The sequence below is a fragment of the Sturnus vulgaris genome, chromosome 24 (genome assembly GCF_052056855.1).
Source record: "Sturnus vulgaris isolate bStuVul1 chromosome 24, bStuVul1.hap1, whole genome shotgun sequence".
Classification (NCBI taxonomy): Eukaryota; Metazoa; Chordata; class Aves; order Passeriformes; family Sturnidae; genus Sturnus; species Sturnus vulgaris.
In genome coordinates this window covers 7,378,564-7,405,038 of record NC_142266.1, presented here as the reverse complement: position 1 = coordinate 7,405,038, position 26,475 = coordinate 7,378,564, and the positions used below count along the sequence as shown (strand labels likewise).

Genomic DNA, 26,475 nt, shown 5'->3' with positions numbered 1-26,475 from the left:
TGGAGGGAGGGGAAGTGATGAGCCCTGGGGAGATGGAGGAGCAGCCTGGACTCGCAGCTCGGTGGTTACCAGTGCAGTTGAGCTGATGCTCATCGAGCATCTGGTCCATTCTCTCCCAAGCCCCAAAACATCTCAGATCTACAGAAAACAAAGTGACATTTTCTGCTGCAATTCCCCAAGATGTGATTCTGTGCATGTCCCAGCTCATCCTCATAAATGAAGGGAGCTAGATGTCAATGTAGCCCCCTCAAAGTGGTTCACCACAAGCTGAGCTCCATCCTGGTGCCCCCATCATGCTGACTATTTGGTTCTCTGAGTTGGGATGGGTGGGACCAGACCCTGGAGAATGGTGGCAGCAGCTCAGGGGGAGGAGAGGAGGCTGGTAAATCCCTCTGCAAGGGTTGGTGCATCACTTGTATAAGGAGAAGGAAGGAAGGAAGGAAGGAAGGAAGGAAGGAAGGAAGGAAGGAAGGAAGGAAGGAAGGAAGGAAGGAAGGAAGGAAGGAAGGAAGGAAGGAAGGAAGGAAGGAAGGAAGGAAGGAAGGAAGGAAGGAAGGAAGGAAGGAAGGAAGGAAGGAAGGAAGGAAGGAAGGAAGGAAGGAAGGAAGGAAGGAAGGAAGGAAGGAAGGAAGGAAGGAAGGAAGGAAGGAAGGAAGGAAGGAAGGAAGGAAGGAAGGAATCTCCCATTTCCTCCTCCATTAACCTCCTGAGGTTGCCATGGATTTTGACTGGAGTCTGGCCAGAGCAGATTCATGGCTCCTGCATGTTATTTTTATGTCCATTTTGATTAAAACAAATAAATTCCAGAGGAGAGGGTCTTCTCACTGTGAAATACACTTTGTCAAGTTTGCAGTCTCTGAGTAAATCAAAACACTGACATTAGTGGCTCCAGCTGTAAATCCCCTTGGAGGCAAAGGAGCGACATGAATTCTGCTCCTCCAAAGCCTCAGCATTGCTCTCACCACCTCAATTTGATATATTATTTATTTTTCAGGGTGTTGGGGAGAAAATAAGAGCTAAAGCATTGCCACACAGAACTTCTTAAGAGAAGCAATCCCCACAGGAGAGCAGAATACAATCCAAGATCACAGAATCCCAGATTGGTTCATGTTGGAAAGGACCTTAAAGCCCATCCAATCCCACCCCCTGCCATGGGCAGGGACACCTTCCACTGTCCCAGGCTGCTCCAAGCCCTGTCCAGCCTGGCCTTGGGCACTGCCAGGGATCCAGGGGCAGCCACAGCTGCTCTGGGCACCCTGTGCCAGGGCCTCCTCATCCTCCTGGGGTAGATAAAGTGGCATCGATCAAACTCAAGATGCAGAGAGAAGTCCCAGCACCAGAGTTGGGGGTCAGGGCCTGATGGACCCACCACGCTACATGCTCTGCATTAGGGTGATGCTCTCCCCCTAAACATGCCTCAGTTTCTTCAATTTTGGGAACTCCATCCACGGCAGCAGCCAGGCTTGGCAGCTGGAGCAGCAATAGCTGAGAGCAGGCAGATGAGCACCAAAGCCCGTTAAAGATTTTCCATTTGTTTTCTGTGACCACTGGGTTTATTTTTAACATTCCAGCTGAAAAAATTTCTAAGGAAATGCTGGAGCTGAGCCGAGAGGACATGTTTGCTGGAACCTGCCAGGATGATTAGTCCTTTGCAGATAACCCATTGGAAAAGGGTCAGTGTGGGGGCTCTGGCCATGCTGGGAGCCAAGGGAAGGGATGAGTTCTCTTCCAGAGAGCTCCTCAGCCACGCTAAAAGCTATTTTACACTCCCCAGCCTGATGTTTCCTTCCCACTGGGAGAGATCAGCAACTGGACTGCATCAGAGCTGGGAACAGCAGATACTCAACACCTTGCTCTGGGTCTGGGAGGCTGTTTTCACCCAGAAAGGTATTTAAATCCTGTATTCTGGACCACACAGAAGTGCAGAACATTCCCCTCTGTCCTGCCTGGGCTTGTAAAACCACTGCAGGAATGGGAACACCCTCCAGGTAAGGAGGCTGGTGCATCCAAAGCACAGGACCCAAGATACACATGTTAAATCCATCCCTGTGGTCCCAATTCCTGCCTTTACCCATCCCACCAGCCCTGTGGGACAAAGCCTGGACCACGGCCACCTCACACTGTGAGGACAGAAATGCACAGCACATTGCTCCTACCTCCCTGCTCAGCGGCCCTGGAGCTGGTTGCCATCTGAACCATGGGATGAATGAAAAGCCATTAATTCCCTCCGGGGCGTTTTTATGAGGCTCTTGATGAAATGTCTGGATGCTTCAGCACTGCAGGAGTTTGATGCTGGCAGAGCTCTGCGCAGACTGAAAAACCCCATCTCCAGGGTTGAACAAGCTGCTGGCCTCTCCTCCATGTCCTGTGTCCCCTGCTCAGTCCCTCTGGAGCCAAATGTACCCAAAATTGCAGCTCTCTGTCTGAGCCAGGGCTGTCTCAGGGCACAGGGCAATGAATTAATCCATCCCCAAAGCAAATAGGAGATGGGGACACTCCAATTACATGTACCCACAGGTTCCACCTCCAGTGGGGCTACAGGAAAAATAAGTCTCCTGCCTCTCAGCTTTGCAGACCCTGAAAAGAGGGAGCCCTGCCAGAGAAAAGTGGTCCTGCCCCAAGGCTGGAAAGTATCCTTGGAAAGTGGAGGGTGACCCTCAACCTCTCAGGTGCTGTTGCTGGGTCTGTACTTGCACCTTTACTCTGCAGCATCTCCCTACATCCCTTAGACTGCAGCAGCACCCCTCCTAACTCCCCAGAAACCCTCTTCAGCAGCCCCAGCATCCCTACTTATCCCTTCCAAGTATTCCTCCTAAATCCCCCCCAACATTGCTCCCCAAATCCCTCCTCAGCATTCCCGTATCATTCTCCCCCCAGCACCCCTCCAATTCCTTCCCTCATCCCACCATATCTCTCTTGAACCCCCTTGCAACATCCTCCCAGACCTTCTCAGTACTCCCAGACTCATCCAGGACCCCCTAACCCCACAACACATGGAGGAGAGAATGAAAGAGAGAAAGAAAAAGCAGAGGGCAAGGGGGAACTGGAGACGCCCCGGCTTTGCTTTGTGGACAAGGGGGCTGTTTGTCCCCCTGCTTTCTTACAGACAAAGAAAACCCAAAACAGTCACAGCGCCGGGATCCATCTCACTCCCCCTCCAGTCAGGGGACTCTTGCCGGCTCCGGAGATGGGAGACAGACAGGGATGGGGGGGAGGCAGGGACCGGGAGGAGTTGGGGGGAGAGACAGGGATTAGGAAGGCAAGCAGGGAGGGGACATAGAGGCAGGAATTGGGGAGAGGGGGTGCAGGTAAGGAACTGGGTGATGGGAAAGGAGGCAGGGACTGGGGAGAGCGGGGGTCAGGCAGGATCTGAGAAGACAAGAACCAGGAAGGGAGGCTGGAACGGATGGGGAGAGAGAGCGACAGGCTTGGGGGCGGGGGGAGAGGGGCGCGCAAGGAGGGATCTGTGGGGGGAATGGAAGCATAGGGCGAGGCAGGCAGGGATAGGGAGAGGCAGACAGAGATGCGGCGAAAACGGGACCACGGATGGAGGACAAGGACGAAAGGAAAGAAAGGCAGATAGCGACCGAGGTGGAGGGAGGCAGGGACGGGGGGGACAGGTAGGGAGCAAGGGGGAGAATAGCTGGCAGGGATCTAGGGAGCAGGCAGGGAGCGGGAGGGGTGCAGATAGGCGGGGGGGCGGGCGGGCGAGCAGGGCCGCCCCCGGCCCCACGTGGCTCGGGGAACACGCGGGTTTATAAGGCATTCGCGGCCCGGCGAGTGCGGGAGGCGGCACCGGCCGGGAGCGGGGCTCGAACCCGCGCTGCTCGGATGCGCCCGGCGGTTCCTGCTGGGCCACGGCCGCCCGCGGGCCATGGAGCTGCCCATGGATGTGACCATGGATGTGCCCGTGGAACTGCCCTCTGTGCTGCCCACGGCCACTGCCACCCCCTGGGGCAACGGTACCGCCTGGGCCCCCCTGCCCGGACACGGGGTCAACGACACGGGCCCGCAGCGGGCCAAAAACGCTACATCCATCCTCATCGCCATCGTCATCACCGCGCTCTACTCCGTGGTGTGCGTGGTGGGGCTGCTGGGCAACGTGCTGGTCATGTACGGCATCGTCAGGTGAGAGCTGGGCACCCCGGGCGCTGCCCTCGAGGGGTGGGAGCCACTTGGGGTGGGTGGGCACCAGGAGTGAGAGCACCGATGGAGGCGGGCTGTGCCGGGGGCAGTGTGCAGCACATGAAGGTGAGAGATGGTGACAGTGAGTGAGTGTGCACAGGGGTGGGTGTGCACTAGAGGTGAGCGTGCACCAGGAGGGAGTTTGCACTTAGAGAAAGTGCGCACAGGGGCGAGTGTGTGCTGTGTGTCACCCAGCACCAGAAGTAAGCGTGCACCAAGAATGAGTGTGCAACGGCTGTGAGCGTGCCCCAGGTATGAGTGTGCCCCGAGTGTGAGGCGGCAGCAGCAGCAGGAGGGTTGGGTGTGCGCAGGCAGCACCGAGACGGGCGAGCTGTGTGAGCAGGACGTGTGCGAGCTGTGCGAGGGGGGGTGCAGGTGCTGAAAGCAGAGGCCATGCCTGTCTGGAGCAGCTCGGGGAGTGCAAGGGGGCTGGGTTTGGGGGGGACACAGCCCGACCCCTTGTCGGACAAGAGTGCCCCTTGTCCTTTGTGGGGAAGAGAAGCCGCAGGGCTGGTCACGTTGCGGGCTGGGAGCTGTTAGCAGGGCGGGTCCAGAACCCCCCCACCCCCTTCAGCCAGGTCTGGTGGGGTCCCACTGCTGCCACCCCACTCCATTCGTGGGAATTACCCACCCAGCCCATTCCCAGTTCCTTCTTGTGCCAGCACCTCCTGCAGCTGCCTGACTTGTGATTTTCTCTAACAAAGAAAAAAGCATGGCCCAGCCCCATCTTCCACAGCAGCTGAGCTGTACTCAATGTGGGGTACCATCTCCAGCAGCCAAGAGACCTACTTTGGCTTCATCCAAGACCTCAGCACCTGTGGTGAGGCTTTCCTTGGGTAGAGACAGGCTCTGTGGGGTCTTGCACCCCACGACAAGCAACACGACCCAAATGGCCCCCGTTTTAAAGACGGGGCATGGCAAGATGCTGCTGTATCCAGCCAGGCACTTGTGCTAAGGTACAAAATCTCATCAGTCCCTTTGTCCGAGGGGACAAAGGCTTAGTCCTGCCTGGATAAGATGGGTTGACATGGAAAATGGGACCATAAAGCCAAGTCTTGCAGAGCACAGGAGCAGCACCGGCAGTGTGGGCTGACAGAGCTCCCCCACAGCCCTGCCAGCAGCAAAGGATGGGCTGTGCTCACAGTCACACTCTGTGAGGGCACAGACCCCAACACCTCTGGCCTGGCAGGAGGGAGCAGAAGGGTCTCACTGAGTACCTGGGTTCACAGCCACCCCCTCTGCACTGGAGGGGGCTTCTCTGGTAGGTCCAGAATTTGTGGGGTAATTCCAATTCCCATTGCCTCAGGTGGTGCTGTAACCCCAGCTTGGCCAAAACCCTAGAGCCAAACCAGAGCTCATGGCTGGATTTAAACAAATCCCCCAAATTCACATTTTTTACACCTTCACACTCATTTCCCCATTGGTTTCAGTCCATAGCTATTGTTACAGGAGGTCAGTACAGCCTGGCACTGCCTGCGCACAAATAAATGTGGTGACTCACCGGAGGGAAGGAAACCATCCTGAAACGTGTCCATGAGCCACCCTGAGTGCCCATTGCTCTGCTGTGCCTGCTCCCCACTCTCTGCGGGGCTCTGCTGAGGGGGTGGGCAAGAGGGTGGGCAATGGGAGAGTACCTACCTGACCCGACCTGACCCCTAATGGGATTTTTCATCCACTCAAAGTGGCATTAAAAATGAGCCCTTGTCTGAAAAAGCAAATTGAGATAATTGCGGCAGAGACAGATGCCATGAGCGATGTCAGGGTGAGGGATGAGTGTTATTAGACCCCCTCCAGCTAATTCTACTCTGAGAGGAGAGGGAAGGCATCTTAAGGAGAGTGATTTCATGCAAACAACACCCTCCCTATTTTATTCACTGAGTAACTGCACCGTTAGCCGGGCTTTAGCAAGCCTGACAGCCACAGATCCCATCACCACAGCTTCTAGGCCCCCATTTTCGAACTGATGATGGAACTAAACACAGAATCTCAGAGTGGCTTGGGCTGGAAGTGACCTTATAGACCATCTTGTTCCACTACCCTGCCTTAAACAGGGTTGTCTTACACTAGACCAGGTGGCTCCGAGCCCTGTCCAAGCTGGCCTTGGACACTTCCAAGTGTGGGGAATATCTCCCATGAAATGAGCAAGTATCACCCTCCAAGCCCCTAGGACAGGAGGGGCTGCAGGGACATGTACCTCCGCCCCTTCCATGACCAAAGCCACCTGGAGTTTTCCAGGGGTCCTTGTCAGAGTTGCTCCATGTCGACAGGATTTAGGCCAGGACTAGGGGAGACCTGTGTAAAAAAAAAGGGCTATGAGATGGGATCAGCTCGGATTTGGACCTCACTGTCAGGGAGATTCTGGGTATTTGCCTTGTGCTCTTCTCCTAGTGCCACCTCTCAGTGCTCTTGGGGTCCAGGCAGGGTGTCCAGGCAGTCTGGGAGCATGGCTGGAGCACATCCTGCACTGCATTTGCCACAAAGTCCATGAGTGCCAGGAGCTGGCAGATGCAGACACAGGACCCTGGCATATAGCTCTGTGAATGGACACACAGTGAGCCAAGCACAGCCAAACTCCAAATAAATCCCTCTCCAGAGCAGCCAAACCCATCAGCACACCTGGAGGGAGCCCAGCACACCCAGCACTCTCCCCAGCACAGCTCTCACCAGCACTGCCATGCCCAATGCATTGTCAGATGCTTTTAAAAATACTCCTGGAAGCAATTTGCAGCCGTGAGCTCAGGACTGCAAGTGCCCTCATCCCCACTGAGCCCATCAGCCCCCCACCAGCTCCCACACAGGCTGCAGGGACAGCTGGGTGCAGGCTTTGTTAAGACACGCTCTTTCAGGCAGCAGCTTTTAGCAGCTGCAGGAGTTTTTCTTTCATTTATTATTATCTTTCCTTTCAGTTACTTATTTTCTAAGAGGTTTGGAGAGGGCATCCCTACTTGGGAGTCAAGACTGGAATGCAGAGTTGCCCTGTGCTTGCCCCATCCCCTCCCATCTCCTCTCTTCATCAACACCTCCCAGATTGTTCCATTCAAGTGCATAACTTCCCAATCAAGGCACTCACTTAATTGCAATGGGTTTGGCAGCCCAGGGAGCTCCATCAGCAGCAGTGGATGGTTTGCTCTCATGTGGGCAATAAACCTCTTTCCTAGAGCTGCAGTTTTATTTGCATCTCAGGAGGGTCACCAGGATGCATGCCTCACCCTGTGCAGGGGGTTGACACCTCAGCCCAAACCTGGAGGGGGCTGAATCTTGCCCCAAAACCCCAGTGCTGGAGGCTAAATTGCCATCCTTACTATTCCAGTTATCCCTATCAGCATCCCTTCTTTCCCATCATCCCAGTCAACCCCATCATCCCAGTTATGTCCTTCATCATCCCAGTTATCCCCATCACTCCAGTCACATATATTGTCAGAGTCAACCCATCATCCCAGACATTCCCATTATCATCCAGTCCTTTCCATCATCATCCCAGTCATCTCCATTATCCCACTCATCCCTGACACTGCTTTGCCCTCACCAGCCCCATCCTGCCTGGGGATGTGTCCCCTACCCCTGGCACGTCTGGCAGGGGTTGGAAAGTTCTTACCCTGCACAGCCAAGCACATCTGGCAGACCATGAAATTAATAACAGATTTTTTTACCATTTTACTCAAAAAACAGAGACCAAAGACATGTGAATCTACCTGAACTGACTGTTCACATAGGAGAGGCAAAACCTGACAATACCACAAATTCTCATGATTTTATTTAACCTGGGAGGAAACTTTTCTGCAAAAGCACTTGGAAAATAACACTAAAGAGAACAGAAAAGGACTTTTCAAGGACAAGACATTTTTAATGCCATATTTAAATTAAAAAAAAAAAAAAAAGCTCAGCTCGAATTTTCCACCCTTGGGCAATGGACTGCCATTTGCAGCCGTGGTGAAGGAGACAGGAATGCTCTTGAAGCTGGGAGCTGGGTTAGGCTGCTGTTTTCTATTTTCTCTGAGAGAAATGAGTTTTTCAGCTCCAGTTCCCAGTTCTATTGACAGTGGAACCTGGTGGGTCTCCATCCCCACCAAGACACTCTCCTGACCCTGCTGAGTTGGAGAAAGGATAAGGGGAAGGGATTGGGTAGCACCATCAATCCCAGGAGCCTCTTTCCCACACCAACCTGCAGTCCTGGGCTCCAGCTAGGGCAGGACCACCTGAGATGGGAGCCAGTCAGTCCTCCCACCTCAATTTATTCCATGTACCCCCAACGTGTAATGAGCTATGCCAATTGTCACAGAATCCTAGAACGCTTTAAATTGGAAGTGACCTTAAAGCCCATTGCATTTCACTCCCTGCCATGGGCAGGGACACCTTCCACTATCCCAGGTTGCTCCAAGCCCTGTCCAACCTGGCCTGGAACACTTGCCAGGATGGGGCAGCCTCAGATTCTCTGGGCACGCTGTGCCCGGTTATCACCACTCTCATATCTGATCCAAACCTGCCCTCTATCAGTTTAAAACTCTCTTACCCCTATCACACATGTGAAAAGTCATTTTCTATCTATTTTATCAGTACTTCAAGGAAAACAATCTCTTCATCCCAGTAACAAAAAGGATTATCTCCCCACTCCGTGCCTTACCCCAGTGCTGCTACAGGCAGGTTTAGCCATGCACAGAGATGGTTTTGTGCAAACTGACCCTGACATTAGTTAACTAATTAGGATGCATCTAAACAAGCTTGGGGAAGGATGCTCTCTCTGAGCAATGGGGATTTGCTGGAAGGGAGCACAGGAAGAGTTGGAGCTGCTGGTGTAGCCCTGCAAAGAGCAGAGTCTTCCACAGAGCCTGTCCCACCCCACATGTGTTGCCCTTTGGGAGCACCCAGCAGATCCCTCAGTATCTATTTCCAAGCCACCACACCATTCAAAGCATCCCTCTGACCAACACTTGCAGGACTGGATACTCCTGGGACACACACACATCCCTGCTGCTCTGGCATCTGCCATAACTGCCTCATCCCTTCAGGAAAGGTCTGGACATGAAGGACCAGGCATTTCTCTTGCCATGCTGTGACAAGAACCAGAAGCAGAGCCAGCCCTTCCCAAATGCCCTGGGGGATACAGCCAGGCTTCCCCAAAGGCTCTGGAGCTCCAGGCTGGCTAATTGGGCTGCTTCCAGATGGCCTGTTTCCGGGGCTAATCGATCCAATTTCTGCAGGCAAACTTGACAGGGAAGCAGGCTGGATAATCACAATTTACTGGGTAGAAAATCAGACGGAGGAAGGTTGAGGGGATAAAGGACATTGTGCAACTGGTTCAGGGAAATGGAGCAAATCAATCTCCTAGGAAAACTGAGTTCTCTGGAAAGTTCTTTATTCCTTCGAATAAAAGCACGCATGGAATGAGTGTCACCTCCCTGGTCAGGTCTAGGAAAACCACTGTGGCAGGGGCCAAACCATGCTCTGCATGTCCCAGCTGAGCACACGTGAATGCCATCCCCTCCTCGGGTACCAGGATGTGATGTGTGGCTCCCTGCCCATAGCTGAGGAGTAGAATGAGATGAGCTTTAAGGACCCTTTTAACCCAAGCCATTCTATGATTCCATACTTGTGTTCTTGTGTGTTGAAGTCATAAAATCGCAGAATCCCAAAATGGTTTGAGTTGGGAGGGACCTTAAAGCTCATCTCATTCTACTCCTCAGCCATGGGCAGGGATGCCTTCCACTATCCCAGGTTGCTCCAAGCCCTGTCCAGCCTGGCCTTGAACACTTCCAGGGCACCCACAGCTGCTCTGGGCACCCTCTGCCAGGGTCTCACCACCCTCCCAGGGAAGAATTTCTTTCCAATATTCCATCTAATAACCTGTCTCTCTAGACCCTTGTAAAGAGTCTCTCCTCCATGTTTCTTGTGGGCTCCTTCAGGGACTGGAAGGCCACAATTAGTCACCTCAAAAGATTCTCTTCCCCAGGCTGAGCAATCCCAATTCTCTCAGCCTTTCCTCATAGCAGAGGTGTTTCATCCCTCTAGTCATCTTGGTGGCCTCCCCTGGACTGGCTCCTTCCTCAATGTGCTCCCTGATGCACATGGAAAGCTTCTGGCACATTGTTGCTGCACAAAGGCACATCACAACACTTTTGCCCACCAAGGCTGGTGTCACCTTCATGAGCACACAGGTTGTGCCCCCTCCTCATCACATCAAGTGCCCTGAGCACCTGTAACACATCTTTTCTCTGCCACCCCCAGGTACACCAAGATGAAGACAGCCACTAACATCTACATCTTCAACCTGGCGCTGGCTGATGCCCTGGCCACCAGCACCCTGCCCTTCCAGAGCGCCAAGTACCTCATGGAGACCTGGCCCTTCGGGGAGCTGCTCTGCAAGGCTGTGCTCTCCATCGACTACTACAACATGTTCACCAGCATCTTCACCCTCACCATGATGAGCGTGGACCGCTACATCGCCGTGTGCCACCCTGTCAAGGCCCTGGACTTCCGCACGCCGGCCAAAGCCAAGATCATCAATGTCTGCATCTGGGTGCTCTCCTCCCTCATCGGGGTGCCCATCATGGTCATGGCAGTCACCAAGTCAAAAGGCAAGTGTCTCTGGGGACACGTCCCCTCCTGTCCCATCAGTCCACCCCAGGGGTGACCTGGAAAACTTGACTTCTGGTCCAGTAGCAGATTTGTGGTCAGTAGCGGGCACCTCTCTATGGCACCATAAATGTGCCCTGTCTTGGAAAAAAACATCATGGTGTTATTTCCCATCTTGGAAACTGTCCCAGAAATTGTCCTCCCTTCCCCTTAAGCGTAGAGAATCTCATCTCCATCTTTCCCCATCTCCAGTCCAACCAGTGCCCCTCCCCACCTCCTGGGATGCAAATCAGGTGCCTAAAAAACCCCCAGGGATGCTGCTGCAAAGTCTCCAAGTGGCCCACACTAAGATCTGCAGCTCCTGTGTGGGGACACTGGTCCTTGAGGCTGCTAAGAAAGCTCTGAACATCTCACGGAAGTGGACAGATTTCAGTGGAGGGTGATATGGGGATGTCCACCCTGGGAGTTGGGAGAAGGCAGGATTGGCCTTGAATGGCCCAGGAGGCTCTGCAGGGTAAAGGTTCCAGGGTCAGTGCATCCCCTTAGTGTCTTGTGGACAGGGGCCTGATGACAGAGCTCCTGGGGAACCTCTGCCAAGAGCAGGCAGGTAGGAATGCACCTCCCTGGGGTTTTAACAGGCCATGACTGAACAGAAGGCAGAATATTCTCAGCAGACACTCCTCCAGCTCCCTGTTCGTCCCTCCTCTCTCCTACAGATGGTATGGTCTTGTGCACTCTCCAGTTTCCTGATCCTCCCATCTACTGGGACACCGTGACCAAGATATGTGTCTTCATCTTTGCCTTCCTGGTCCCCATTTTGGTCATCACCATCTGCTATGGGCTGATGATCCTTCGCCTGAAGAGTGTCCGGCTCCTCTCAGGCTCTAAAGAGAAGGATCGCAACTTGCGGCGCATCACACGCATGGTGCTGGTGGTGGTGGCAGCCTTCATCATCTGCTGGACACCCATCCACATCTTCGTCATCGTCTGGACGCTGGTGGACATAGACAAGAAGAACCCCTACGTGGTGGCCAGCCTGCACTTCTGCATCGCTCTGGGCTACACCAACAGCAGCCTCAACCCCGTCCTTTATGCTTTCCTGGATGAAAACTTCAAGAGGTGCTTCCGAGAGTTCTGCCTGCCCTTCCGAGCCCGTGTGGACCAGAACAGCTTCTCCCGTGCCAGGAACACCACGCGGGAGCACGTTTCCACCTGCACCCCTTCTGAAGCCCGCAACAAGCCGGCATGACTAGACGTGGGCAGCCCCCAGCGGGGCTGCCGGGCACACGGGGGAGATGAGCTGCGCTCAGAAGTCACCCAGGTCACCACCACAGAGGTGTAGCAGAATGGTGGCCTGGGCGCTGCTCAGTAGCACTGCTGGATTTGCATACAGACTGCAAAAACAATTTTCATCCTGGGAAAGAAAAATGGGAGAATTGGGACTCACCAAATGATGTTGGGAGAGGACCAAAACAAGAGGCAAGTTGAGCAAAGATGCTCCACTGCTGCCACCACCTCAACCAACAACACTCAGCAAACGGCTGTCACCCTCCAACACGTGGCTCTTAGCAGAGCCCAGGGCACCAGAACTGTGATGTCCACATGCTTCTCCTCTTGCACAGGCCACAATGGCACCACAGCCTATGGCAGGAGGGGAAACTCACATGGCAGAAGAGAACTGTGCCAGGAAGTGATCATAGGATCACAGAATCATTCAGGTTGGAAAAGCCCTCAAGATCATCAAGGTCAACTGTTCTTCCACCACAACCAAGGCCACCACTAGCCCATGTCCCCAAGTGCTACATCCACACGGTGATGGTTAAATCCCTCCAGTGATGGTTACTCCATCACTGCCCTGGACAGCTGTGCCAGGGCTGGACAGCCCTTTCAAGGAAGAAACTTTTCCTAATATCCAGCCTAATTCTCCCCTGGAATGGCTTGAGGTCATTTCCTCTGCCACATCATGGGACCTCATTCCATCCCCCTCTGAGCTGTGTCCAAAAGACAACCAGAGATGGGAAGAGAAACTTATGCCACTTCAGAGACATTGTTTTCAAAAAGCTCCAGATCCATTGTAAAAATTCTCCTGGACTCTCTCAAACTGGGAGTGCTCCCAAAGAAAGCTTTCTACTGTTAATGTCGTTACTGTCATTAGTGTTATTTAGAGACCTCTGACTGCATCTAAGGCTGCCCTGGACATGGATGTGATGCTGGGAATATGGATATGGCCAGAGGATGGAGCAGGGCATGTCTGAAGCTGACCCCGATATCCATGTGCCAATACCAAATTCCCAGGGTGACAGGGAACAGATGAAGTCATTAAGCCCAAGAAGAATCCCATTAAGGGAGTAATTTGTGGGAACTTGAGTTGTTACTTGCAGTGCTAAAGTAATTAGGATGGAATAACAGGCTGCAGCAAGGGCTCCCCCTCCCCTGCCCATCAGGAGAAGGATGAACAACAGCACTGCCCAGATCTCCATAGCAGAGACAAAAAAGGATAGGATAGGATTTCTGATGTCAAAAATATCACCTCCCTTTCACAATTCATCAAGCAGGGACAGAGGTCGTGCAGGCACCTAGAAAGGCTCTCATCTAGATGTAGCAGCATCCCTCCAAAGGGATAGCTGAACTTCAAGTCCCAATGCATCCTGCAAAAGCCACCATCCAGGGACTTCCTGACCACATTACCTGAAGCTGAGCAATAATTGATGGGTTCTCCTGCTCCCTGAAGCACCTCTACAGCCCCATGCCACATTCATGAGCCACCAACTTTTCCTTCCTTTCACCTTCCCACTGTCATTTCCAGGTACTCAGCAAGCCCGAGGAGGAGGATGCTCAGAGGAAGTAGTAATAGCGTTGAGAGAATGAATTGATACAGCTGGAGGAAGCAGGCACAGATGCACCTGGGGCTCCCAGGCTGGATGCAGAGCTTGGCTTGTGTCTGGTTTCTCCAGCTGTATCAATTTAGGCTAATAAAAGCCATTACCTTTCTCCAGAAATGTGGAAATTGCAGCCCTCCCCGTTAGAAAGACAGAGCCCACAAGGCTGTCAAAACCAATTTCTCTTTTGTAAAGGAATCAAATAGGGTGACATTGCCCACTGAGGTCTCAGATCAATGCCACTGATCCTCCCTGCACCGTGTCAATGTGCCACAGGAAAAAAAAAAAAAGCCTCTTGCTCAGCGCTGCATCCACCTGTACATCTCCAGCTCTTCAGAATCCCTTTGCAGGCATGAGTGGAGTCCTGGCGTGGCCACACTTGGGCTCCTCACCCCCTGCTACCACAAGCCCATCTGCTCACGGAGGCCTTTGTTTTTCCATCTGCCGAATTCCTAGCCTGCTGGAAGATGTGACTGCCATCGCCTTAAAGTGGCATAAATGCTTCAAGTCATTACTTTTTAAAATGCCACCCTGCTTGGGCAGAGCTTGGAGCCCGGGACAAGCAAAGAGAGTGGCTTTCCTGAGCTTCAGGTTTGCTGACTTAAAGAAAAATAGAATATTCCTGGGAAAAATGAGTGGCAAGCAGCACACCAGAGCATACGGGGTGATGTGGACCTTGATCATCCCATTCTGGCAGCATCCCAGCAGGGATCTGGGGGCTGATTCAGCTTCTTCCCACCTAAAATCCAGCTCCTCCAGCTCCTCAGCTGGGCTGGGAAACTGGGGACAAATCCTAGTCCAGGGAAACAGCACAGGGAGATCCTGCCTGCCCAGACTGAGCCATGCTGTAGCCAGGATGCTCAGAGGGAGCTCTCTGTGTACTTTTATAAATATATATGTATGTCAATCTATAGCTGTATGAAATTAAAGTGACCCCAGGGCCTCCCATCACACCTCTCACTACAGCAGCTGCTCCATGTGTGATGGAGCTGAATATGCCAGATCCACAGTATCTCACAAAGTACTTCAGATATTATTTCCAGCTCCAACCCTCGGGATTTTTGCCTGACAGTGGCATTTCTGTACAGGAACCCTGCTTTATAAAAATTAAAATAATAAAGTAAAATAAAGTCAGAGATAGGAAGTAGTTTCCAGCTCTCTTGTGAGTCCCAGGCATCAAAAATGAGCAGGGTCTGGCTCAGGGGGGTGGTTTGGGGAGTGAGGAAACTACCTCTAAATTTACTCTTTTCTATGAGGGTGGGCAGGCCCTGGCACAGGGTGCCCATGGAAGCTGTGGCTGCCCCTGGATCCCTGGAAGTGCCCAAGGCCAGGCTGGACAGGGCTTGGAGCAGCCTGGGACAGTGGGAGGTGTCCCTGCCCATGGCAGGGCATGAAACTGGATGGGCTTTAAGGTCCCTTCCAACCTAGGCCATTCCATTATTCTAAATTCAAGTTCTAAAACTTCACCTGGACTTGGAAAAACTCACCTTTGTGAACCCCCAAAGCCCTTTAGCTGAGATTGTTTGCAAGCCCTAGTCACCAAAAACCTCTTCTGCCACTGGTCATGAAGATAGAATTTTATTTTAAAAGCCTAGCAGCTCGAATTCTGTCCCAAATTACACTTGGAATTTTAATACAAATGAGGATTTAGCAAAAAAGCAACAGAAACGGGTGTTGGAGCCTGTAACTTTGCCCTGGCTTAATGAGACTTTGGATTTTAAGGTATTTATCACTTCTGCTGTGTAGGTTTCTTAGTTCCCAAAGAAGGGGAAACCATAAAGAGCACAGAGTGGATGTGAAAACCAGATTTCCAGCCAGGGGGTGTTGTTTAGCTAGGGCATCACTGCTCCAGGACCACTCGAGGACCCTCGTGCTTTACCCAGCACCCTGGGAAAAGCAAGGCTGGCACCGAGCCCAGTTAAACCAGCAGCCAGCCCAGACTGATTATGCAGCAACCTGTGCTGGCACACACCAGTGAGCTGTTTCCAGGGGCATTTACAGCCCCAAACCCATGTGTTACTGCAGGAAACATTCTTTCCCCCATTTCTTTTCTTTAATTAATCCACCAAATAATGAACCCTGATGTATTGAGTGTGTGATTATGATGATGCCAGTTTGTCTGCAGGTTTAGGCTGACTTTGGAATTGCATTAATATGTAGATGGAAATGAATGGATCTGACTTTCCTGGGGAGGAGAGGAGCAAGATTTCCCACCTTCCTGACCCCAGGGCAGCCTGGGGTGGATCCAGGCTCCCAGCTCGACAGAGATACTTGTCTTGCAACTCATCATTTAACAGGGAAAAAATCACTATGAATAATTCCTAGAGGATTTTTTTTCTCCTCTCAGAGTTATAAATTCTGCTTAATTTATACTGTTTTTTTTCCCTGAGCAAATGGGATCAGGAGGAACATGCAGGGAGGGGATGAGGGATGGCTGGGATCTTGTGTGAGTACTGGGGCTCCTCCAGACAGGGACAGAGCCAGGATCCCCTTCCCTAGCTCCCAAAAGCTGTGTGACCCATGTGAGACTTTCCTTATTTTTGGCCTTTGTAATGGGAAAGGAACCAGGACTTCAGCAGTTTGGGGAGGGGGCAGAGACACCCTCACATCCTTATTTCAGCCCCATTCTCACCCTAAAGAGACCCAAGGCACTTCTACCAGGAGCCACACCAGAGCACTGCACTGCCAGTTTTCCTGGGATATACTGGTCAGGTACCAGCCCTAACGATGGGATTCAGGGAGAGACAGCCCAGTACAATGACCAAACTGTCACTTGCAGACTCATCATTAAACCAGGCAAGTCACGGGCAGCTTGGCCATAATTAAAGCTCGTTTCCTCTTCCAGGCAGGAAAGGAAGAACAAGAAAACAATCTCAGTATCCTCCAAACCCTCCTGAAGATATAATTCCCTCTCTGCAGTTCCTGCAGCACCCCTACATAGGCAGAATTTTTATATCTAGAACAGCAACATGTTAAAAATCCTGAATAAATCTCTCACAAACCCCATAAACAACACTCAAAGTGCTTTTATTCTGGGCTGAAAAGATCTTCACAGCACCAGGCCTCATCCTCCATGGAGGCTAAAGCCCTCAAATTCCACTTCCCAAGCTTTTGTCTGGAAATCAAAAGCCGTTTATGCACTGCCAGTAGCAACAGATGGAGAACAGTCTGTGGGATTGGAGCTGCCACCTGGTGATGAGGGAGGGTCTGGAGGTGTCAGCGCTGGACAACCTCCACCATGGACTGAGCTGGATCCTGACACAGCCAGGGGTCTGCTCCACAGGACCCAAATTCCTCCTCAACATCCTTTAAACCCCGGAGGCTCGTTAAGGAACCTGCTCGTGCCCAAATGAATTAAGTGTAAACAGCGACCAGGGGCTCCAGTCACACCAGGATGTGGGAATTCGCCCCATGGCTTCCAGGCTCCACACATCTGGCTCAGCACCCAGCAGGGACAGGCCAGGATCCTTCCAGCTGTGCCACGGCCTTGGTTGTGTCCCTGGAGCCCCAAAGACACCAGGAGTTACCTGTCATACAGGCGGGGACGTGAGGAGAGGCTGCCAGAGCCGGCAGAGAGGACAGGGACAGGGACAGGGACCGTCCCCTCTCCCTGTCCCAGTTCTCCCAGTGCCGCAGCCCAGCAGCTCCCGGAGCGCTCTCCTGCTGCCACCTGGCGGCCACGGCTCGCACTGCACAGAACACCCGGACACAGCTGGGACCGGGACAGCGCCCCCAAAACCGGGCCCCCATTCCCAAACCGGGCCCCCATTCCCAAACCGGGCCCCCATTCCCAAACCAGGCCCCCACCCCAAAACCGGGCCCCCATTCCCAAACCAGGCCCCCACCCCAAAACCAGGCCCCCACCCCAAAACCAGGCCCCCATCCCGAGCGCCCCCAAAACCAGGCACCCAGCCCGACTGTCTCCAGGAGCCATGGCAAGGCCCACGGGAGAACTGCCCACCCCTCCAAAGCACAGGAAAAGCCTGGGTTTATCAAAACTCAGTTTATTCCAAATGTTAAAAGATGAGTTTTTTGTCCTTTCTGCCTTGATTAATCAACCAAAATACATTTTCTTTTTTTAAAAATATCCAACCCCTTCGGACCCATTGTATAATCCCAGACCCCTCATCCCAGCCACAACCCCCCCTCCTATTGCTATAATTTAGCTCTTTACAGACCACCCTCCTCACTCCAGGTGCCCGGAAGGCACCTCCTCTATGGATAGGATGGAGGAGGCTGGGCACAGGAAGCAAGGCCAGTTGGATCAGGGAGGCGACGGGGAGGAGGAGTCCTGTTGTTACCAGCGACTCCATGCATAGCTGGGGTCTGGGTGTCTGCTCAGCAAGGCCCTAACAGCAAATGAAGCTCCTTCCTCAGCAAGCGAAAGAGAAAAAATTAAATTAATAGTGTTCCCACCCGTGGGATGGATTTGGTTGGGTTTCCAAAGGCAATGGCAAAGAGGGAGTGGCCAGGACTGCAAAAAGCAGTGCTGGAGGTGGCTGCTCCAGGCCTCACTGCCTGGGGAGTTTCAGCTTAGATACTTGAGGGATGGGAGGCAGGAATCCCCCCTCTCTTTTCCAGCGGTCACAGTATGCTAGGCATCATCGTGCAGCACTCTCCCTCACTAGGCAGGCCATCCCCCACAGCAACCACAAGTTCTGGATTAGAGGATAGAGCTTCCTGGGCACGTTCCATTTGGACTCAGATCTGCCTGGAAGGGACTCAAGAGGGGTTTGGCAGGTGGCAGCAGACACATCCAGGTCAAAGAGGTATATTAAGGTGAAGGGGGTGGAGGAGCATCCAGATGTGGGGAACACAGGGACCTCTAGGAGACTGATACCCGAACCTGATTGAAGGGTGAAGAACAAGACCCTCGGCTTCGCTGGGTCGGAAATTTTAAAAAACCAGACGAGAAGTGGAAATCCATCCAGGCACAGAACTGGGATCAGTTTAGGACCAAGCTGACCCAGGGAGCTGACAGAGCAGCGGGCACCATGGGAAAACAGACAAATGCTTGCAGGGAGAACCCATGGGGAACCACACAGGTGCTGCTGGGCCCAGCTCCATGAGCCTCCTGCCCTCCCCAAGTAATTGGCTCCCCAACCCAGGCAGAAGTTGTGGGGGGTCTGGGGGTGCTGTGATCCCGCTGGGCTCGGCTCCTGCGTCGTTTCATCAGCTCTGCTCCTTCTCACTGACCAGCAGCACAGTGTGCTGCCCACCACTGGACACAGCCAGCACTCGCCGGTTCTCCAGCTGCTTCCCGGTCATCTCCACGGGGCTCCAGACATCGTCCTCCTCGCCAGTGCCTAGCTGGTAGTTCGTGCCCATTCCCCAGGCAAACGCTCGTCCTGCAACAAGTGGTTGCACAATGGGAAAGGGAGCCAGCACCCAAACCCAAGGGGACCTCGCACCCAGTGAGTTTCTGTGAGTCCAAAACACAAAAAGGAGGAAGAGGAGGAGCACTTGCAACTCAAACAGATGCTCCGCCACAGAGCCAAGGAACTTTCATCCCTTTAGGGGAGAAAACTAAAACCACAGCCCACTCCAAACCTTCCTTCCTGCAGACGCTGCATACAGACATGCAGCACCAGAGCACAGAGGTATGGCATCAAGAGTCAGAGATTATCAGGCGAACAACCCCCTCCAGGTGAACACCACATGACCAAGCCTGTTGCCACAGGCCAACAAACACATCTGTGCAGGCGACTGGCACCAGGACGTGGCTCCAGTCCCAGCGCAGCTGGCAGTGTGTGGTGATGGTGTGCAGGGTGGCACAAAGAAGGGACAGAAGGCAGTGCTGCCAAACCCTGGCACTCACCATCACTGCTGACAGCATAACCAACTGACGCTCCGCAGGCCACCGAAGTGATGCTGGGCAGCTCTGGGATAACTGTGGGTGTACTCTTCTCCTCTGCCCCTGTCCCAAGGCCCAGCCGGCCATACTCTGCCCTGCCCAGGCTGTAGGCTTTACCTGCAGCACAGTGGAAAAACAGGAGAGGTGACTTGAGGGGGACAGAAGCTGCAGCAGGACCAAAGCTGGACCCTCTTCCTAGGTCTGACTCCTGAATGAGCATCACTGCTCCATAGCACACCCTGAGACCCATCCTGAAGGGGCAGGGTGGGATAGAGACCCTTCAGCTCTCAAAAATCAATAAGGTGGATAGGTGCAAGAGCAGAGTTCACAACTGAGTCCAGGTTCCTGTTGTCAGCTTCCCTTTGCTGCAATCTTACACCAACCTTGTTTCCTTGAACAGAGAGCTTGGAGGGCGCCAGCACATCACCCTCATCCCAACAGCTCCTTGGCCAGGATGATGGCCATGGGATCCCCCCACGCTGCTCTGTGTGACTCCCAGCCCACTTGTCACAGTGTCACTCACCCTCAGAGTCGACGCAGACCGTGTGGTGCTGCCCGCCAGAGAACCCAACCCAAGACTTGGTGGAGTTCTTGAAGCATGTAAGGTTCTGCGGGGAGAAGCAGGGCTCGGTGTCCTGGGTCCCTGCAGGGTGGGACGCACAAACCCGGGCAGATCAGGTCCACGGGCATGGACAGCCCAGGCCAGGCTCCAGCACCAAGCCATCCTCCCTGGGGCTCACCCCACCAGAGAACAATACGGCCCGCCGCCCCAAAGTCCAATTTCTGCTCAAACCCAGCAGGCTGGGACCTAACCTCAGAGCCCAGAGCTATGCAGGATGAGCCCTACCCCCACCATTTCCAGCTCCAGTGCATGCAGTCTTTAGATTTTGGGGCACCCAGCAGGCCAGGGCAGCAGTGGACTAGCAGGAGATCTGGAGGCACACAGGTGAAGCTCACCCAGCTGGTGGTAGTTGGAAAGGCCAAATCCATAGATGTGTCCCTCCTGCGTGACGGCGAAGGTGAAATAGGCCCCACAGAAAGCGTCCTGGAAGCGCATTTTGCCTCTTCTCCCTTTGCCTCTGACAGGAACAAGCTGGGGGACCAGCAGCCGCTCTGGGCAGGAGACAAGCTGTTATACAAGGACTAAGGATTTACACCCTCCCTGCGTCTAAGGATCTGGCTCACAGCATTTAGGTCACTGATTACACATAAGCCCTTGAGCAACAGGGACTGGGTCCCTTTGTTCCTCTGCAAAGGGCAGAGCTGGAGCCAAAGGATGCACCCTCTGAGAACTAAATCCACTCACGCAGCCCTTTCCGGCCTCCTCGGTTTGCAAAGAGTGCTGGCACTCTGCCTAGCTGGCCCTGCTCGCCACAGCCACACGTGAACAGGTCGCCGTCCACTGTCAGCATCACCAAGTGGTCATTTCCTGGGACAGAAAGGAAAGAGAACTCATGGAGAAGTCTTCAGCAAGCCCTGGGGGCTGAGATCCCACAGGTAAACCCCAGTTGTCCCAGCTGTCACGGTTTACTGCACTGGATACCTTGACACCAATTGTGCCACCATCTAAAACTGCAGGACATCCCTCTTCCTGATCCCAGGAATTCCAAATCCGAAAGCAGTTTTTCTGGGAAGGTGGTAAGGACACAGGTATGCCCCAACTTGACCTGGGCCCTGGACAAGCTCCCTGGCTGCTGTGCTTAGCTTTCCCAGGCATCATTAGAAAGCAAGTGCACTGGCCCCACAGGGTCACAGTTCAGGCCATTCTTGGAAGGCATTTTACATTAGACTAGTCAAATATTAACTCAATATGAGAATCTGTTGGAGCTAAAATATCTGGGCTACAAGGTCTATTCTCTGGAGAGTTAGAGATGAGCAAGTACACCCTTGTACCAGGCTCAGACCAAGAAGGAGGAAAAGGCCATGGACCTTCCTCAAGGGTTGTGACAGTCTCATATACCTGCCTGACCCTGCACACCCCAGGGCCTTGCTCACCTGAAACTATTTTAACAACAGGCGTGTCAAGCTGAAGCAGCAAAGGAACAGAGCTCGTCTTCATGGGCTCCAGCAAGCCAATCACTCCATTGTTATCCTGAGGGAAGACAGAGACAGGGATGAGCCACAGGAGCAGCAGCCACGAGCAGAGCTTCCAGCATCTGAGGAATGAGCGTACCCGGAAGGAGCCCCAGACAAAGACCCTGCCGTCCTCGGTGAGCGCAGCCGTGTGGCTGTCTCCTGCCGACACCTGCACCACCTTCTCCTGCAGCTCCACCGGCCCCGGAGAGGTCTCAGAGCCTTCAGCCGAGGTGTCGCGTCCCAGGGCACCTTCATCATTGCAGCCAAAGGTGTAGATCTGCAGATTTGGTACAAGTGGTCAGGATGGGGCCCAGAGGGCCAACTGGCTGAGTATCAAGTCAGGGGATAGAGACTCACCAGGCTGATTTATGACAGAATCATGGAATGGTTTGGGCTGCAAGGCACCTTAAAGCTCATCTCATTCCACCCCCTACCATGGGCAGGACCACTTTCATCTAGATCAGGTTGCTCTAAACTCTGTCCAACCGGGTCTGGAACACTTCCAGGGATGGGGCAGCCACAGCTTCTCTGTACCAGAGCCTCACCACCCTCACAGGGAAGAAAGTCTTCCCAATACTGCTTCTAAAACTGCAGTGTCACCCATCTACTTTGTCAGTGTGGCCATTCCCCCTTGTCCTATCACTCCGTTCTCTTGTTCTAAGGCTCTCTGCAATTCTCTTGCAGGCTCTTTTCAGGTCTCCCTTTTGTCCCCCTAAAATTTTGTGGTCCATGTGAGACTATGCTCAACCCCAGAGCTGGAAGATGTGGGCAGAACAGTAGCTGATTCCTACCCTCTCCTCCAGAACACATCCCAGAACTCACTGCACTCACCTTTCCTGTCTGGCTGAGGCACACCGTGTGCATCCCTCCAGCTTCCACCTGCACCACCATCTCCGGCAGCGTGACCAGAGCTGGCTTCTTCCTCTCCATGATGTCCTCACCCAGGCCCAGCTGGCCGACATTACCCTGGCCCAGTGTCAGCACCAGCCCAGGCTGTGAGCGGTGTGATGGGTGGCTGACTGTGGGGTGGGAGGGGGAGAAAGAACATGTGGGGGTACAAATTTCCCGGTAAAAATCACCCCTGAGAAAACAAAAGGAAAATTCCCATGGATTTTTCTTACCTTTAACCTTCTTTGTCTCAGGAGACCCTTCCGGCACTGGGTTCTTCGCACTGCGTTTTCCTGGCATCTTGGAATCTAAACGCCAAAAAGAGACTGTAAGGGGTCGCCCACTGCGCTGCTCAGTTTGGTGTGTCCCCTCACACCTTAAAAATCCACCTGAGGGACTGGTGACCGAGCTGGGATTTGAACAGATTCCTTCTCCTGCTCTGGGAAAATGGAAAGTTTTCCCTTGTTTTATCCATTCTCCCTACCTCACGCAGATTGTGAACCTCTCCAGATTTCAGGTCCAGGCAGGCGAGGAGAGGGAAGGGAAAAAGAAAGGACAAGAGGGAAAGAGGGGAATTGGGAAAAGGGAAGAATCGGAGCCGAGCCGTGTCCGCGTCCTCACCCCGCTCCCGTTCCGCATGGCCCGAGCACCGCCCCCCGCCCCTTCCCGCCGTTCGAATTCCCCGCGGCGCCGCCTCACGTGGGGCCGCGCAGGCCACGGCCCGGACCGCCCGCTTCTCCCGCCGCCTGCAGCTCTCCCTGAGAGCCGGTCGGTTGCGGCGAGGGCGGCCCGGGCCCCGCCGGGATCCCCGCGCCCGCGTCCGCGTCCCCATGTCCGTCCCGCCCCGGTCCCTCCCGCCGCGCTCCGGGCCCGACCCCGCCGCGCTCCCTCACCGCCCGCCGGCCCCGCCGCGCTCCGCTCTGCGCATGCGCGGGGGCGCGCGCCGGGGCTCCTCGCTGCGCTGCGCCCCCTGCCGGCCGGCGGCCCCGCGGCCAAGTCAGCCTCGCAGGGACAAGGGGACAAGGACAAGGGGACAGAGACAAGGGGACAGACAAGGGGACAAGAAGACACACGAAGACACGCAGCACAAGGCAGGGCTCGCAGTTAGCCATATGTTGGCCCCCGGGCAATAAGTCCACGTGAGTAACTCAGCCTGCTTCTAAACTCCAGAGTGATACCTCCAGCCTGCAAGGCCGCGGCCAGCTGTGATGGAACAGAGCTGCTGCAAAAAACGGTAATTCAACGCACGGTATTGAAATCCAGCAAGTCTGAGCTCCCACCTTTTCCAGCAACCGACTCCTGGTTAATGTGGAAAATAACACTTCTACTCTTGAAACAGGAACCAGACTAAACTTCTCAGCTCAACCTGAAGACACCAAATCTCTCCTGCCCTTATTTTACTGATTAATTCTGCTGTTCCAGTCCAGAGGCCTGCATTTGGCCATGATAGCTTCAATTTAGTAATAAAATCAAGTTTCTATTTAAGATTTTAGCTGCTACAGCAGCCTCACTTGATCAGACCCTGATCCCCAGGGGTCACCCACAGCCCATGTGAGAAGCATCACCACTGAGTATTTAATACTAGGCTCGTGTTGGGACTTACTTGATGAGCAGATACACAGCCATTGATCCTTTTCTTGTAGACTTCATGGCCCAGGACAGGACATGCGGCCAACCGCTCGTGCCAGTCTCATCAACCCACACCAGAACCTCCCCTAAATCCTCCCATCAGCACCGCTCCCATTACAAAAGGGCGAGAAGCGTGATCCCCCTGCTTGCTTTCCCCCACCCCCTTCAAGCCACACCCCGGGGTAAAAAGACCCAATCAACACTTCTTGACTTAGCCATTAACGACATGAAGCGTTCTGTGCCCCGAGACGACCCAAACCCGGACCGAAGGTCCGACCTGCGCCTCATCCAGCCCAGAGCGTCACAGTGCATTCCCATCCCTTTACTTCCTTTAGATGTGTCAGCAGCACACAAGAATCACACTTCCACACAAGGGAAAGGCACCACCAATAGCATTAAGCTTTTCTTAATGTTTAAATCTCTCAACAAAAACACACACCAAGCCAAAACAAGTTCAGTTTATTGAGCTGTCTACGGCAGCCAAGTACAGACTTCAGTTACCAACATAACACGAAGGGCTGTATTTCAGGGCCTAACACAAGGACTGATGCTTTCACCCACATCCCATAATCCACCTTCAGTACCATCTTCCCGGTAATATCCTAGCCCCAACAAGGTCGAATCGATGGGAAGGTTGTGTAGTCCACAGGAAAGCACACACCTTTTTTATTTATCCCTTACCCCTGCACCCCCCTTCTCCAGCACCCCAGTTTCAAGTATCCCAAAAGCAGCTCCTTCTTGTGGGACAAACCAACCCCACATTTGCCCTTGGCCTTCCAGTTGCACTTCAACCAATCCCACATCCCGTGGATTGTCTTTCCTTCCCGTGCCGCTTACCGATACTGTGCTTTAATTCCGTGCCCAGCTCCACTGCTCCACAGAATCCAGGAAGTGCCCGTCCCACCAGGCACACACGTTATTTTTAGTGCTCCAAGCACGTGCTTTAAAAGACCACTACATTCACGCATTCCTGGTTCCACCCCGTTTTGATCCCCGTGCCTACATTTTAATTACACAGTGCACAAAGAAGACTCGGCCAGTGTCTGCCCACCTAATTGAGCAGACTCTTTAATATACTCACCCTCTCCAACTAAAGGCGGATTTTTCTTTGTCATTTCGGCCCAGCAGTTTCTGCAATATTTTAGAAAAGGAAGGTTTTTTTCATCTGCTCTTTTCTCGTGTCACACATTACACAAAGAGAGCTTTAAGTTCAGTAAGTAAGTTTATATCCCGCGATTTTTTTTCCTGCCTTCAAGATTCATTACCGGATTTTTTTCCCCTTTAACACACAGAAATAATTTATTTTCCTCATCTATCTAAAATCACACACTAGAAGAAACTAGAAGCCTATGATCTGAACTTTCATTATCGCTACCTATATAATCTGGATTATAATTTTTTCACTAAGACGATACAAAACAGTTAAAACTTACTTGAAATATGGTTTTAAGGACAAGAGCTATAGCATTTTAAACGCGGTTATTACCTTCAACAATCGTGCTCCACTCTTAACTTTTCCAATTTTGGTACTGGAATTTAAAAAAACAAGGAAGTTTAAGGACTTTCTCAGGACCTTTTTTTTTGTTTCTCCCGCCCACCTCCGCACGTGTTCCCCGTCCCAGCACCCCTGGTGTCAGTGTTTCCTGCATGGTTTGTCTCCTCTGTCACGGCCCAAGGGCTCAGAGAAGCAGTAGGAATATGCAGGCTGCAGGCTCGGGGCCCGGCTTGTTCTCCGACGTCGTGGAAGGGGACTGTACGTCACGGGCCCGAGGGCCTGCGCTCCCGTACGCCACACGGACAGAGCCGAGAGAGAGCGACTTCTCCGGATATCCACGTCGGATCTTTGTTTTAAACATTTTTAGCCACCTTGACCGCCCCCCCCCGGCGCGTCCCCGCTCCGCCGAGCATGCGGCGCGGCCACATGACAGATACTCACGCTGGAGCGAGCTGGACAAACTGAGGTTAACAAGTTTTGGTGGAACCTGTAAGGAAAAGAAACGGCTCTGAAGGGCGGCTGAGGTGGCACGAGGCGATCCCGCAGCACCCACAGCCACGAGTAACTCACGATATATTTTAGCGTTTAAACGGGGATGCAGTGGGCATCCGCTGACAGCGTGGTGCCGCTCGACCACTACGTCCTCACGCCAAAGTAAGGGAAGGGTAAAAAGGGTAAAAATGGTTAATGTCGAGCGAACCTACCCAAGCGTTCCGCCGCCCCTCAGGGTGAAAGAGGCCTTTCCGCCCCGCGCAGCGATTTTTATAGGGCGTGGGGGCGGGGCTGAAGTGCGCGCGCGCGTCCCGCCCAAGGGGCAGAGACAAACCATATATGGGCATAAGCGCCAAGACTCGGCGAAAGGGGCGGGGCCAGCGGCGCTGCGCACAGGCCGGAAGGGC

The 26,475-nt window shown here is 53.4% G+C and overlaps 2 protein-coding genes and 1 non-coding gene across 7 annotated transcripts; 1 reads left to right on the top strand and 2 right to left on the bottom strand.

Annotated features, from left to right (window-relative positions):
* Positions 1-3,844: 3,844 nt before the first annotated feature.
* Positions 3,845-14,770, top strand: OPRD1 (opioid receptor delta 1). The gene is made up of 3 exons (XM_014890550.2): positions 3,845-4,128; positions 10,408-10,757; positions 11,472-14,770. The coding sequence occupies exons 1-3, from the start codon at positions 3,875-3,877 to the stop codon at positions 12,002-12,004; spliced, it is 1,137 nt and encodes a 378-aa protein (XP_014746036.2). The 5' UTR covers positions 3,845-3,874; the 3' UTR covers positions 12,005-14,770.
* A 2,852-nt stretch (positions 14,771-17,622) lies between these two features.
* Positions 17,623-26,364, bottom strand: RCC1 (regulator of chromosome condensation 1). 5 transcript variants are annotated; one of them, XM_088178494.1, is made up of 13 exons: positions 26,281-26,364; positions 26,018-26,063; positions 25,568-25,610; positions 25,163-25,212; positions 22,686-22,760; positions 22,396-22,583; positions 21,662-21,841; positions 21,484-21,580; positions 20,795-20,917; positions 20,446-20,617; positions 20,012-20,096; positions 19,453-19,605; positions 17,623-18,982 (listed from the first exon to the last, which is right to left on the bottom strand). In XM_088178494.1, the coding sequence occupies exons 4-13, from the start codon at positions 25,194-25,196 to the stop codon at positions 18,941-18,943; spliced, it is 1,149 nt and encodes a 382-aa protein (XP_088034620.1). In that variant the 5' UTR covers positions 25,197-25,212; positions 25,568-25,610; positions 26,018-26,063; positions 26,281-26,364; the 3' UTR covers positions 17,623-18,940. The 5 variants fall into 5 exon arrangements, with proteins under 5 accessions (XP_088034620.1, XP_088034616.1, XP_088034618.1 ...); XM_088178490.1 differs by having other exon boundaries at positions 20,012-20,131; positions 20,446-20,601; XM_088178492.1 differs by lacking the exons at positions 25,163-25,212; positions 25,568-25,610; positions 26,018-26,063; positions 26,281-26,364 and adding an exon at positions 23,346-23,381 and having other exon boundaries at positions 20,012-20,131; positions 20,446-20,601.
* Positions 25,716-25,920, bottom strand: LOC148221317 (small nucleolar RNA SNORA73 family). Its single transcript, XR_015808364.1, has one exon. It is a non-coding gene; the product is annotated as a small nucleolar RNA SNORA73 family (small nucleolar RNA).
* Positions 26,365-26,475: the final 111 nt, after the last annotated feature.